This window comes from Hypanus sabinus, chromosome 4 (genome assembly GCF_030144855.1).
Source record: "Hypanus sabinus isolate sHypSab1 chromosome 4, sHypSab1.hap1, whole genome shotgun sequence".
NCBI classification, from domain to species: Eukaryota; Metazoa; Chordata; class Chondrichthyes; order Myliobatiformes; family Dasyatidae; genus Hypanus; species Hypanus sabinus.
The window spans coordinates 56,863,846-56,879,099 of record NC_082709.1 but is presented as its reverse complement, the minus strand read 5'-3'; the positions used below and the strand labels follow the sequence as shown (position 1 = coordinate 56,879,099).

Here is a 15,254-nt window from a genome sequence, read left to right as displayed (position 1 = left end):
GACATGTTCAGCGCAACTTTGTGGGCCAAAGGGCCTGTATTGTGCTGTAGGTTTTCTATGTTTCTATATTCAGAAGTCCCAGTGGATCAGCCTGTGACACATAGTGGCTCTGGTTGCTGCACTAACTCAACTTCCAGGTTCACTGAAAAATATACTATTCCACTGGATAAGATTTTAAAATAGAGCTTTACTATATAAGAGTCACAGGGTTTGATGGGGGTAGTTAGGACCATGAGCACTGAAGAATGCAAATACTGTCAGTTGTTGCTTAACCAGCAGTTTTGTACTTTTTGACCCCATGAAGTTAAGTGAGTACAGAGTTATTGATCAGCAAGAGTCAAGCTGAGTTTGGATATAGAGATTTGGAAGAGATTAAAATGGTCAAATGCTCAAACGTGCCATTTGGGAGTTTGGCTTGAATTATATTGGAATAACCAAGACTGGAAATAAAAACTATAGCTTGAAAATCAAAACAAATATCAATCACCAAATTTCTTGAACATATTCTGTTGTTTGCTGTCATTATGACTGACACTGGGCCTCTCATCTTTAATACCTTTTGGATTACAGATATCTAGCATTATCAGATTTTAAATGAACATCTAGCCAAGCATCAGTTGTCACTTGCAGAAGAGTTCTGCCATCCTTGAACAGGGAGGTGATTCCTAAACGTATTACTAAAAGAACAGAAAATGCTCGATATGTTCAGGAGGTCGCCCTGCTTCTGTGGAGAAAGAAACTCAGTTAATATTTCAAGATGATGATCTTCCAGTTCAGCGGTGTTTCAATTTTTAGCGGCTGTAATATTCTCAGCGTCACACAATACAGAAACAGAAAGTTCTGACCACAACTTCCACGCTGACCATCAGCATCTTTTTATACTAATCCCACATCACCATTCCTGCATGTCCAGGAATGAATAGGAATTGCTTGGAGCAATTTACAGCGACTAATGAATCTCCCGACCCATAGATCTTCGGGCTGCGGAAGGAAACCGAAGCACCAGAGGAAACCCACACACAGTTACAGGGAGAAGGCACGAACTCCACGCAGAGATATCCAGAGGTCGGGTTTGAATCTGGGTTGTTGTAAGTTGTGAGGCAACAGCTCTGCAAACTGAAGCATTGTGCTGCATCCAAAGCTTTATTTAGTGGCACTGGGAAGACCCACCCTGTTATATTGGGCAGGTAACCATCAACTCAGTTGGAGAGGTTGATCTTAAGAAGATCTTGAGAGGCTTAGGAATGTACCTCACAGTTCCAACATTGCCTTCTATTTTTCCACTCTCCTCATTCATCTCCCATGATCTGCATCTTCAAAAATCATTTAAAATTAACTACCTTTTACTGCCCTCTTTCAACCACCAATTGTGTCGGTCTTCCAGTGAGCAATGGGATCAATGTTAAGGTTTGACTCAAGCGGGGACATAAAACAATGATTTTGGTTTCCTTTGTGTGTAACCACTGGAATCTTGTCTTATCCAGGACTTAGAGGCATGCAAGCAGTAGAGGGGTTAGAAGGTGGTCAAGAGGCACAACTGGATATAGATCCAGTTAATGTTACTGAGAAGAGGAATTGCAGCTTAACAGGAACAACAGTTGTTATTTGTCTAGAGAGGCTGTGGAATAGGTGGAAAACTGGAATATTGGAGTAGGACTGCAACTTCACTATTCAATCATCTGTAAGTCAGCTTCAGCTTTTGATTCAATTCCTTTGAAATTCCTATCCACCAAAAATCAAAAAGAAATGTTTTCAAATTCAATGAACCATAAAGCGTTTAGGGAGGGAGCTCTAGATTTCCATTCCTCTTTGTAAGTGAGGCTGTTTCCTTAACTCATTTCTGAAAGGTCTGTGCCTATACTCAGAAAGGATGGTGAGAGACATAATGAATTCTGGCAAGAGACGACATGCTAATCATTACACGTTATCTTGTCACATCACATTACAATTTCACTGCCCTGTCTATTGCATCTTGTAGGCCAGCAAAGAGGTCGTTGGAAGTTCGGCATGTCTGGTTCACATTTGCCAGCTTATCCCCTTGCAAAGGTACTATCGCTGCCCACCACACACTCCCACCCTGCAGCCGTCTTACAACTTCCTGCTTTGCATGTTGAGTCACTCCTGCTTGGCCCACTCACCTTCAGTCAGAAATAGTCCGTGTTCTGTTCCCAGGGCAGCCTGTAACACAACCTTTCTGCCAAAACCAGGCAGCAACTCCGGGATTTCAGAGCTACCATACCCTCTCCAGATATGTAGAATGCCCCGCTCCTGAGGATTCTTTTGCTCTTTCAGGCTGTACAACATTAAACAGAAAAAAACATGCTAAATCATCTTTAAAAGCTAAACCACATTTTTATTAAGAAATCTTCCCTCTGCGTATATTGTTTCTGTATCTTTGTTCCCTTCTTTCCTCCTGGTTTATTTTATTTGTATCAACCTGATGAGATGAGAGCCAGCTCATGACTTGTGGTTGTGTGATACACTTCCAAGTCTATCACACTGCAACAACCTCTAACTGGTAGTTTAAACCAGCTTTGATAGGGATCCTGTCTGTAACCACACAATACTCATCACAGTTCCTTTGCTGGAAAGAGTGATGTTTTTTATCTCCCCCCCTCCTAACCCTCTTCCTGTTCCTCTGTCTTGTGACAGCCTGGTCTAGAAGTTACTTGGGATTTATCCAACAGCATAGTTTCCAACCTTTTACCCAATGATTTAATTCAGAAGTGTAGTCTCTGATGTTCTGGTCACAATGTGACAGCTAATATGCTAACAGGAGCTCAGACAAGCAGCAACAAGATTCGTAATTTTTTGTGAAAGTGTTTGTGATACAGTGATTGCTATTCTCTGAAACATTGTTGAAAGCTCTTTATATTCAACTAAGGATACAGACCAAAAATTAGTATAATGAATTATATGTAAGATGGCTCCTCAAGAAGTGCACAACTCCCCTAATAAACAGAACATCACCAGAAGTTATGTTTAACTCCTCGAATGGACTTGAACACACAACTGGGTTGGGCAGGTTGAGTGACTGAATGAACACTGGTAAATGGTAAATGGAGGAAGTCTGAGTTATGAACTCCACTAAGAGGAATTCATTATCAGAGGAATAATTAAATGGTAAAAGATTGCAGATGAGCAAAATACTGTGTTATGTACATCCACCCCAGAGTTGGATGCTGACTTGTGTTATCCCAGTTAGGGAGTACTGTGGTGGTGTAGCGGTTAGCATGACACTATTACAGTGGGGGGGGGGGGGGTGTTGTCAGAGTTTGGAATTCAATCCCAGTGTCTCTGTACATCGTTCCTGTGGAACGTGAGGTAAAAAACCAGGTGCTCCAGGTTCCTCCCACAGTCCAACAATGTACCGGGTAGGTTAATTGGTTATTATAAATAGTCCTGAGATTAGATTAGGGATAAATCAGGGCTGTTAGGAGGTGTTAGCAACATAGCTCAAAGGGCTGGAAGAACTTATTCTGCGCCGTACCACCAAATAAAAATAAAAACAAATAATTGATGAAGATTCTCCAAGTTGAAACACTAACTCTGTTTCTTTTTCCACAAATGCTGCCTGCTTCCTGAGTGTTCCCAGCACTTTTCATTTGTTACTAGAAATGAAGTAAGAGGAACCTCAGTGAAAGGCTTTAAGTACCATAAGTACAAGGGAGATGCTAGTTTCTTTTCTTTGCAGGATTTTTTGGAACAGTAACTTAAAAAATCAAGGAGTGGTTTAAAAGACTAGCCTTCCTCTGAGTACAGAAAACTAACTGGTGATTAAGGTACTTAGGAACTGGTTCCAGGAGCTAAGTTATCAATGAAATTGGGGGAAGATGAGACAGGGGAATGAATATTAAATGATTCAATATCTAAGATTTGAACCTGATGCCATGTTGAAGGTTGACACAAAGTCTAAGGTTGGTGAACATGAAGGAAGATGTATTGACAGTGCAGGTGCCCTGTGCCTATTTTCTATCCGTGTATCTATTTTCTGTCTGTATTATAGTTTGTGGTGCGTTTATTATGGTAATCTGTCATGTGGGTTGGGCTGTGGTAGAAGCAAATGAGTATAGTTGTGTACTCTCATTTTGTTAGTTGCTAAGTTTAGTCTAGTGAGAGTGAGTAAGCAACAGGGAATTCTGGTGGAACGTAGCAGACCAGGCAGCCTTTGTCCTGATGAAGGGTCTCGGCCCGAAACATCGACAGTGCTTCTCCCTAAAGATGCTGCCTGGCCTGCTGCGTTCCACCAGCATTTTGTGTCTGTTGCTTGAATTTCCAGCATCTGTAGACTTCCTCGTGTAAGCCACAGGGAATGATTTTTTTGTGTAAATTGTTAATTGGAACGTTATTAGACCTCTTAAATGCATATAGAATGCTAATTGGAACATTATTGGAATGCTAATTATGCTTAGTATCACTTAGTTATATCACTAATTTAGTTGAGTTAGTTCTTTTATCACTACAAGATCATTTGTGTTGCTGGTTTTGTAATAAAGGACTGGATATACTTTTTATGATTTGGAAATTTGTCATTTGAAAATGGGTCATACAGTGTCGATTACCTTGCATAGTCCTCCAACGGGTTTTGGTTTGTTTTCGAGTAACCGCTATATTTTGTTATACCAAACGAACACCAGTCTATGGCAAAGGACTGCCTTGGACCCACTGGCAAAATGGGAATTGCAACACTGAGAAGAACATGTTGGAAACTCAAGCAGCTGATAGTAGGATTATTTGCGATTCATGTTGTGTATTTGTGGTTCGAACACAGTTTTGAATGGTCAGCACTGCCCATCCACACGGGACCATTGCTTGACCGTGTGGTGATTGCCTAAGGGATTGTCACTTTGATTTATTAAAGTGCTGAAATATTCCAGTTGTTGACATTTGAATTGAAGGTTGTTCGTTCGGTCTGGCTTAAGTGCAGTGTACATGTGGGAAGTTTGTTCACTACATTTACTCAATCGAATAACACCAGTGCTGCAGGCGAACAAAGAATTAATTGCAAGTTGTGTAATGAGAGAAAATATCATGAGTGTATCAAAGCATGGAATTGGCATCAACAACCCTACAGTTAGGGCTTGTAAAAGAGAAATTAAGGCTAAAGCTAAGGATAATCCAATCAAAAGTCTTCAAAAGGAGTATGAAACAAATGTGAACAAAATTATGATTTAATACCATCAATTAATGATCTTATGAAAATTAAAGAAAATGCCTTCAAGTGCAATCTTGCCTTGAGGATTTGTCTAATCTCTGTGAAGTTGCTAATCTTAAGGCCAAACAAAAAAAAACCAGAACCAATATTTTTCAAACATTGGTTGCTATTGCATTGCATTCGTAAAGGATATGAAATAATGGTGACCCGAGTATGTTATATTGAAGATCACGTTGCTGCATCAAGTGAATATGTGTCTCACCTTCCATCACACAATATTTCCCAAATTCCAAGGCATGTTTTGACTATGCATAGAGCAGGTGACCCACAAGATGACATGAAACTGAATGATAGTGTGTCTAACGTCAGCACTCGAAGCTCTGTTGCAAGAAGAACATTTTCTGTATCTACTACCTCCTTTGCATGCATTAAAATGGAGGTTGATCTAGCTGCATTAATCACATGTCAATAATTATTCAAGGACCAACATGCACTGGAAAGCAAGTGGAGCAGATAGAAGAGCAAGAAGTGTATCTACAGAAAAGAAAGAAACAGCTTAAGTTAGAGGAAGAAATTGCTGCACAAATGGCTAAAGTTAATAGGCTAAGGGCTTCAAGTGTGGCAAGTACTACAAGTACTCCAGCAGGACAGTCTTATAGTGTGAGTTCTATATTGAAAGGGCATAAAGAAAAGCAATAAACACCCAATGTGAATGCTGATTTATTCAATCATCATGTGTCTATGATACATGATCAATACTCCCAAGAGGTAGTTCAGGGTGTTTACTTTCATGTTGCACTAATGAGGCATTCTGAGCCAACATCATGTCCAACAGATCAAAGTCCTCAAGGTGACATTACGGCATGGAAGCACTCTTGTTTTAGATGGTCGGGGTCAAAATAATACTATTGATATTATAAGGAAGCCAAATGAATTAACAACCTTATTGATACAACAGTAACACATTTCATCTTTGCCTAAAAGAGAGATTCAAATCTTTGATGGAAATCCATTGCTGTATCATGCATTTATGAGGGCTTTTGAAAACAGTGTTGAAGGCAAGGCTAACAGCTATTGTGACTGCCTCTACTTCCTTGAATGGTACACTTGAGGTTGCCCTAGCTTGTCAGAAGTTGCCAGTTTGTTGATTCTAAAAAATGGTATTACTAAAAGCTAAGGCTTTACTACAAGAACATTTTGTAAATGAACAGAAAATTGCATCCGCCTACATGCAAGAGGTTCTTTCTTGGATGTCTATCAAGTCTGAAGATGTGAAAGCCCTTCAAGACTGCAGAGCTTTTCTTAGAGGCTGTTGCAATGCCATGGAAGAAGCGCAGTACATGTGTGAACTGGGCACGCCTGCTAATATGTAGTTTGTCATAAAGTAATTGCCCTACTTAGGAATAAAAGGAGAAAAATGGTCTGTAAACTGCAAGAAAGGCACAACCCTTTCTCTGACATTGATTTTATAGAAAGGCAAGTAAAGATGCTGCATCACCAGCAATAAGCAAAGGTGTAAACAAAACTAAGTCACAACTTCATTCTGTGGCTAAAGGAAGCAGCTTAACCACTGCTGAGGCCACTGTGAGAAGTAAAGCTAAAACTGAACCTGGAACAAAAGGAAGGGAAATAGTCCCATCAGCCAAAAAGGATAGTCTGTTCTGCAAGGAAAACAGACTGAATTTGTGCCCTCAGCTGTAAATAAGGGTTCAAAGTGAGAAGGTTGCCTTACTAAAAGAAAATAGTGTCTGCTTTGGCTGTTTGTGTACAGGACACATCAGCAAGAATTGCAGGAAGCAGCTTTTATGCACTGTATGCAGTGGTAAGCATTCTAGCATACCATATTCACTCTGACGAAATCAAAACAAGCTGTAAAATAATCAGACACAGTAGTGAGTAGAGCCCTGGTATCTAATGGCCTTACAGGGGCTGGTAATCATGACTGCAAACATCCCATAGTTCTAGTACAAGTGGTCTAAGAAGGGTAACAAGATAGTGGTTACTTCTGCTTTCCTATATCAAGGAAGCACAGTGGTCCTCATGAACAAGCTCAATCTCACAGGAAAAAGGACCCACATTCTCTTACCCACTATGGGTCAAGAGAAGATCATGAACAGCTACATTGTTTCATGATTGGAAGTGGCTGGATTAGACAGTGAAAACTATTGTGAACTACCTAACATCTATACACAGTATAGTACACCTGCCCACAAATAGAACATTCCACAATAGAGGGATTTCCAGGGACGGTCTCACCTGAAACATGTCCATTTGCCAGAGATTGAGCTGCTGATAGGGACAAATATTCCTAAAGCATTGGAGCCATTGCAAGTGATTCAAAAGGATTGCAAGGGACAAAACTTGTCCTCCAGAAGATCAGAATGGTAATCTATGTGTGGAGCCAAAACAGATGGGGGAGATTTTCAATGGAATTTTGCATTTGTATTTACTCGGGAGATAAATATAGAGTCTACAGAAGTGAGGTAAAGCAGGTAAAGCAGCAGTGAGGTCATGGACCCTATACTAATTACAGAGGAGGAGGTCGTTTACAGTCTTGAGGCAAATTAGGGTGGAGAAATCCACAGGCCATGACAAGGTGTTCACTTGACCATACAGGAGGCAAGAACAGAAATGCAAGGGCTTAGCAGAGGTACTTATCCTTAGTGACAGGTGAGGTACCGGAGGATTGGAGGATAACTAACATTGTTCTGCTGTTTAAGAAAGTCTCTAAAAATAAACCAGGAAATTACAGGTTGGTAGCCAGGCATCAGTAGTGGGAAAGTTATTGAAAGGTATTCAAAGAGACTGGATATGAGTGTTTGGATGGACATGGACTAATTAGGGATAGTCAGCAGGACATTGTGCATGGTACGGTGTGTCTAACCAATCTTACAGAGTTTTTCGAGGAAGTTACCAAGAAAGCTGATGAAGGCAAGGCAGTGGATGTTATCTACATGTACTTCTGCAAACCGTTTGACAAGGTCCCAAATGGGAGGTTGATCAAAACGTTTCAGTTGCTTGGAATTCAAAGTAAGGTAGTAAATTGGATTAGACATTGACTTTGTGGGAGAAGCCAGAGAATGGTGGTAGATGGCTGCCTCTCAGACCGGAGGCCTGTGACTAGTGGAGTGCCACAGGGATCGGTGCTGGGTCTATTGTTGTTTGTCATCTATATCAATAATCTGGATGATAATGTGGTGAACTGGATCAGCAAATTTACGGATGACACCAAAATTGGTTTAAGATGGCACTGCTGAACCTCAGTAACTTCTGGCTGGTTGCTAATGAAACAACGAAAACAACTAAATACTTTATTAATCACACTTTTTCTGGCAAACAATCATCACAAATAATAGGCTGTAACTTCCCTTTGGACTTGGAGGCAATTTGATGTGGCGGAACCGAGGCAAATTGATGCAGTGGGCCCATCGCCGAGAATAACGAAGACCTGAGGTTCAATCAATTTAAGGGCCATGCTGAAGGCGGAATCAAGGCAGCGAGGTCTGGGTACCTTTGACTAAACTTGATATTTGGAAGGAGACTTAAGATGATTGAACCCAATTCTGGACGTTGATTTAAGCACTGGGCCCAATTGGAAAGTTTAGGTACAGGCCAAATCAAAGAAGTAGGGTTCAGGCCCCAGAACGTATAAGGAGCAATGGAACTCAATGTTCGGACACCAATTTGAGCATCAGGCCGATTGAAAAGGTCAGGGTGTCGGGGCCCGAGTCAAAGGACAGGCCGGGTCAGATCACTGTTCCATGACTCAACTCTGCGCTGAACTATAGGACTGTCCTTGCAGACTTCAATTCAAAACCCTATTTGCTTGTGGTTACTGTTTGCATGGTGTGCTTTCTGTCTCTGTACATTGGGTGTTCGATGGTCTTTTTTAAATCTGGGTCCTTTTGGGTTTCTTTGTTTCATGTCTGCCTATAAGGAAACAAATCTCAAGGTTGCATAATGTATATATATTTGAGTAATAAATGGACTCACGTTGATGGGAGTAGACAGTTTAAATAGTTTGGGCAGACTAGGCAGGCCGAAGGGCCTGTTTCTGTGCTGTATTTTTCTATGACTCTATGATTTGCAGTGTTAACGATGGAACCTACACAATTAGAACGATTTTGGCTGGGACTGTGAATGGACCACTGATAGGAGACCTTCGTGGTGGAAGAAACTGCACAGCCAGAGCTGACAGTTAACAGGATCTCAGTTTTCAACTTGGATGACCTTTGGCAGCAGCAGTTTAAGACAGACTTTTCTGAACGCAGGATGAACAACCTAGTTTGTCAAAAGAAGATCACAAGTTCATGAAACTGGTTACGAATTCTGCAAAATTGGCATAAGGTCACTACCAGATTTTCTTACCTTTGAGAAAGAAAGAAGATAACATGCTAAATAATAGCAAGATTACTGAACAACATGCTCTAATTCTGAAAGAGGTTTAAGAAGGATTTGTCATTTCACACTGACCACACAGCTTTCATGAAGGATGTCATCTCCAAAGGTTATGCTGAAAGACTGCCAGCAGAGGATCTGGAACTCAGTGATGGGAAAGTCTGATATATTCCACATCATGATGTTTATCACCCCAGAAAAGGAAAATTGTGTTGTGTTTGATCGTGGAGCAACTTTTTAGGGAATATCACAATGTTCAGCTTTTACAGGGACCAGATATTACTCGCTCACTGATTGCAATTGTAACCAGATTCAGAAAAGAACCAGCGGTGATCATGGCAGATACTAAATCAATATTCCATCAGGTTATAGTACTAGCAGAAGATGCAGATCTACTGAGATTTCTCACTTGGTCTAAAGGTGACCTCAGCCAAGAGGTAGACTTCAGAATGGTGGCACATCACTTTGGAGCAACTTCATCATCAAGCTGTGCCAACTTTGCTCTTAGGAAATGCATGGAAGACAATGAAGAACAGTTCAGCTGTGATATGGAGAATAAGGTTTTTCATTGCTTCTATGTTGATGACTGTCTTGTGTCAGTGTCCTCCAAGGAAGAAGCAATGTCTCTATATCAACACCTTCTTCCATTTGTGCTAGAGTTGGCTTTTGACTCACAAAGTGGATAAGCAACAGACGTAGTGTTCGGATACCAGAAGAGCAAAGAGCAAAAGACATGAAGGATTTGGATTTGGATCAAGATATTCCTTCGGTGGAGAGGTGTGCAATGCTGCATTCAGTCTGATACTTCGAAGTTTAAGATCACGATCTCAGTCTAGTTTTGCTATCTGCTAAGAAGATCCTACAAAACCTACGTAAGAAAGGGCTTGGCTGGGATGACACTATACCAATATCAGTTGCTTATGAGTGGATGAGCTGGTTGGAAGGACTATGCCAGTTGAAAAACTTCAACGTTATTAGATGTTTGAAACCCTTGGATTTTGGAGTAGTTATTGCTGCACAGTTAAACTGCTTTGCAGACATAAGCAAATGCGGCTATGAAGCAGTGACCAACCTATTGATGCATTACACATGCTTTCAGATGCACGGTATAAAGATTTGGGAAAGCTATTTTTGTCATCAGGTACATTTTCCCCAGCTTCTTTCCTGGTTCTAGACTCCCACATTTCCTCATCCAGATCCAATAAAAGCATTCAGATGCAAATATTACCTTGTGTCCTGGCCAGCCATTAATAGGTGTTTCCCTCACTGCTGTCCATTTCAGACCTTTACAGCTCTTCATTAAATTCCATGGGGTTTAACCTTGAGGCAAGAAAGAATTATTCAAATTACACAACAAAATACCATATCCATCAGACTTACTTCCAAATTACTTACCATTCAAATTCTTATTCATGTTCCCACTTGACTCTGAAAGCAAGTACTGTTCACCCTCCCTTACAAGATCTGTTATCAGCAGCCATGCCTTCCAAACATCTACTCATGATCTTTCTCTGTCATGAAGACTATTTCACAGCTTTTGGCTTCCAGACCTCATCAGGTTGTCTTATGTTTTATTATTTCCCAATGCATTATGATCTTTTGGCAACTTCTCATTTTAACCTTGCCATTTAGATCTCTATCCCTATTACGGGCCTGAAATGATCATCATCATGGATCTTGCAACATGTCTTTGCGATTCTGTTATTAGATCACAATTCCTTCTTCTTTCTTGACAAAATAGCTGAACATGTCATCCCCCAAAGTGCTGACTGACCGGTGGTCCAGAGCCAGTCTACTTGCAACGGAAGTGTCCTATTTGTGTTGAGCTTTTTGCCCCATGCCTTCTCCATCTCGATGATCAGATTCAGATTCATTTATTTATTGAAACACACTGTACAGTGAAATGCATCGTTCGCATTAATAACTAACACACCCAAGGATGAGGTGGGGGCAGCTCGCAAGAGTTGCCACATATGCCCACCACCCACCATGCTGGGCAAAACAACATCGGATGCAACAAAACAAAACATACCAATCGATAAAGCAACACTAGCAAGACAAGCCCTGTCCCTCGCTCCCACCCACGCACATACACAGTCCTCTAACCTCAGGGTAGGCCGACCTCAGCCTCCAGCTGACTCATGCATTTGCAGGCGCTGGGCCTTTGACTTCCCCAGCAGACTTGCAGAGATCTGCAGGCTTTAGGCTTCTGGCCATTGGGCCTCAACTTCCAGCTCCATAAACTGCTGATCACACCTAAGTCTCAGCCCGCCTACACTGAAGTATTTATCCTTGATTTTGGTAAATTGAGACTCCATCTTCTTTCTCTCACCGTTCTCATCCTAATTAATCTCTAGTTATACTCTACCTGTAAACTTAACTTCATCCTGTACGAAGGGTCTCGGCCTGAAATGTTGATAGCGCTTCTCCCTATAGATGCTGCCTGACCTGCTGCGTTCCACCAGCATTTTGTGTGTGTTGCGTCATCCTCTGTATTGGTTTCTGGTCATTGAACACTTTCATCTTAAAATTGTTATTCTTTTTTCAAATCCCTTTAAGTCCCCAATCCCTGTTTCAATGTGAATTCTTTAGTTCTATACAGCCTGCTGACTTCTCTGCATTCTTCCACCTCCAGTCTCTTGTTCATCCACCCTCCTTCCTTCCTGCCACCATTAGTAGCCATGGTCTCAGTACCAAGGTTTGGAATTTCCTCTCTTGGGTTATTCACCTCTCTCTCTCTCTCCCTCATTTGAGATGCTCTGTATCCTCTACCCCAGTTTCTAGTTTTTATTTGGCTCTGTCATTTACTGTATGAGCTTGCTCAAGTGAAATGTCTTTGGTGTTTTATTACTAAAATGCAAGTTGTTCGTTCACTACCTTCCCCAGACTTTCCCCATTCCATTAAAAGCATAATTAACAACCTCTTCTTTTCACAGTTAGACTTCTTCAACTTACCTTGAATAACCTGCCATTTTTGTACTTTGAATCAGCTTGATGTCTCGCAAACTTCTTGTATCCAAGTCCTACCTTACATCAACTTCAACATGATTATTACTCTTCCAATCACTGACCTACAGTGACTCCTGGACCCCAAGTGCTTTCATTTGCAAGTTCCAATTCATACTTCAAATTCCTCCAAGGCATTCACAACACCGTCATCTTCTCAAGGTGACAACCTGTTGATGTTGTTTTCCATCAACTCCCTTTTCTTGTTTATCCACTCCTTTCTACAACATAAAAACATACAAACTAGGAGCAGGTATAGGCCATCTGGCCCATTGAGCCTGCTTTGCTATTCAATAAGAACATGGCTGACCTGTCCACTGAATATTACCATTCCACATAACCCTCAATTCCCCTATGGTGCAAAAATCTGTCTGTGTCTCTGGGGATAGCATTCCCCCCACCCATCTGTCCTAAATTTACTTCCCTAAACATGTCCATTGCCAACTCTGCTTTCAGCTATGTACATCGAAGGCTTTGCAATTCCTTCTCTTAACCTTTTTAAACCTCTCCTCCATAAAACCTGACTCATTGGGTCACTCAGCCTGATCTGTAACTGTGTCAATTTATGTCAGAATGTGCTCGAGTGTCTTGGGGACTTGTACACAGGTGATTTAAAAAAGTGCAAACTATTCATTGTGTCCCAATTAGAAACATTTCCAGGGAAAAAATTATCATCTTTCAGTTTCATACTCCATTCTTAAAATAACACATTAGTTTAATTCCATACCTGTCCTTCATGTGAAAAATAAAACTGGGCAAATGCTTCCCATCAAACTCTACCTTAATGCACCTCTAACCTCTAACCAAGCTGTTCAAATACAGTTACAACACTGACATCAGTTTGGCAATGTGAAAAATTGCCTGGATATGTACTGTCGTTAAAAAGCAGGACAAATCAAAAGCAGATGATCACTATCCAATCAAGCTACAGAAAGCTACCACACAGTACTTATTTACTAATAATTTGTTCATCGATCCCCAGTTTGTGTTCCCCTTAAAACAACTGTGCTCAAGACCTCATGGGACCTGGATGCAAATGTGGATCAAAGAGCTGAATCCCAGGGGTAAGGTGAGACTGAATCCTCTTGACCTCGCATGCTGTCAAGAAGTCATGGTAAATGCTCCATCAAGGGGAAAACTCTCCAATTCATGGAATCATATCTGCCAAGGGCAAGTCAAAGGCTAGGCATACAGCAATGAGTGACTTACTTCCTGACATCCCAAAGCTTTTCCATAATCTGCTTGGCACAAATCAGGAATGTGATGGGATACTTTTCCCTTGTCTGGATAAGTGCAATTTTAACAATACACATGAAATTTAACTATCCAGGACAAATTAGCCTGAGCTCGAGTGACATCTGGGAATTTCTGGGAGCAATGGGATAGATACATCCCAAAGATGAGGAAGTATTCTAAAGGCAGGATGACACAACTGTGGCTAACAAGGGAAGTCAAAGCCAACATAAAAGCAAAAGAGGGGGCATATAATTGAGCAAAAATTAGTGGGAAGTGAGAGGACTGGGAAATTTTAGAAGAACTGACAGAAGGCAACTATGAAAAAACATTATGGGGGTAAAGATGAAATATGAAAGTAAGCTAGCCAATAATAACAAAAATGATATCAAAAGTTTTTTTAAGATATATAAAGAGTAAAAGAAAGGTGAGAGTAGATATTGGACCACTGGAAATGACACTGGAGAGATTGTAACGGGAGACAAGGAAATGGTGGGCAAACTGAAGAAGCAGTTTCAATCAATCTTCGCTATGGAAGATACTAGCAGTATGTCAAAAGTTTGAAAGCATCATGGGCAGAAGTGAGTGCAGTTGCTATTACTTGGGAGATGGTGCTTGGGAAACTAAAAGGTCTGAAGGTAGATAAGTCACTTAGACCTAATGGTTCTAAAAGAGGTAGCAAAAGAGGAAGCATTAGTAATGATCTTTCAAAAATCAATAGATTCTGGCATGATTTTGGAGGAATGGAAAATTGCAAATGATACTCCACTCTTCAAGAAGGGAGATATTATATGCCAGCTAGTCCAATGTTAGTGGTTAGGAAGATGTTGGAGTCAAAAAAAGGTGTGGTTTCAGGGTACTTGGAGGAGAATTTCTTTAGCCAGAAGGTGTTGAATTTATCCCAGACAGTTGTGGAGGCCAGGTCACTGGGTGTATTTAAGGCAATGGTTGATAGATTCTGGATTAGTCAGGGCATGAAAGGTTATGGGGACAAGGCAGGAGGATGGTGTTGTAAGGAAATTGAATCAGCCATGATGAAGTGGTGGAGCAGACCCAATGAGCCCAATGGCCTAATTCTGCTCCTATGTCTTATGATCTTATTGTTATGTCATCCATACCTTAAACATTTATCCCCACATTCACTGTGGCAGTGTTCATTCAGCACAGATCACTCTGACAACTCCAAAACACATAATTTTCACCACCAAGAATCTCAATGTCTACAGGTGGATGGGAACACCAGCACCTGCAAGTTCTCCAAATTGCCCACCATTCTGAATTGGAGTTACACACAGGGGATACTTTATTCAATACCTCCTGCACCTAATAAAGTGGCCAATGAGTGTATGTTCATACTCTGCTGCTGCTGTAGCCCATCCACTTCAAGGTTCACCATGTTGTACATTCAAGTTGCTCTTCTGCACACTCTTCTTAATGCGTGGTTGTTTGAATTACTGTCACC

At 41.0% G+C, this 15,254-nt stretch overlaps 1 protein-coding gene across 1 annotated transcript in view; it reads right to left on the bottom strand.

The window, feature by feature from the left end:
• als2b (alsin Rho guanine nucleotide exchange factor ALS2 b) overlaps positions 1–15,254 on the bottom strand; it is a 155,336-nt gene that overhangs the window by 128,168 nt on the left and 11,914 nt on the right. Inside the window, exons 2-3 of the mRNA XM_059967134.1 lie at positions 10,782–10,873; positions 2,139–2,293 (exon numbers count right to left, since the gene is read on the bottom strand). Coding sequence (XP_059823117.1) covers positions 2,139–2,293; positions 10,782–10,801 — 175 coding nt within the window. The 5' untranslated portion in view covers positions 10,802–10,873. The remainder of the gene's footprint in view (positions 1–2,138; positions 2,294–10,781; positions 10,874–15,254) is intronic.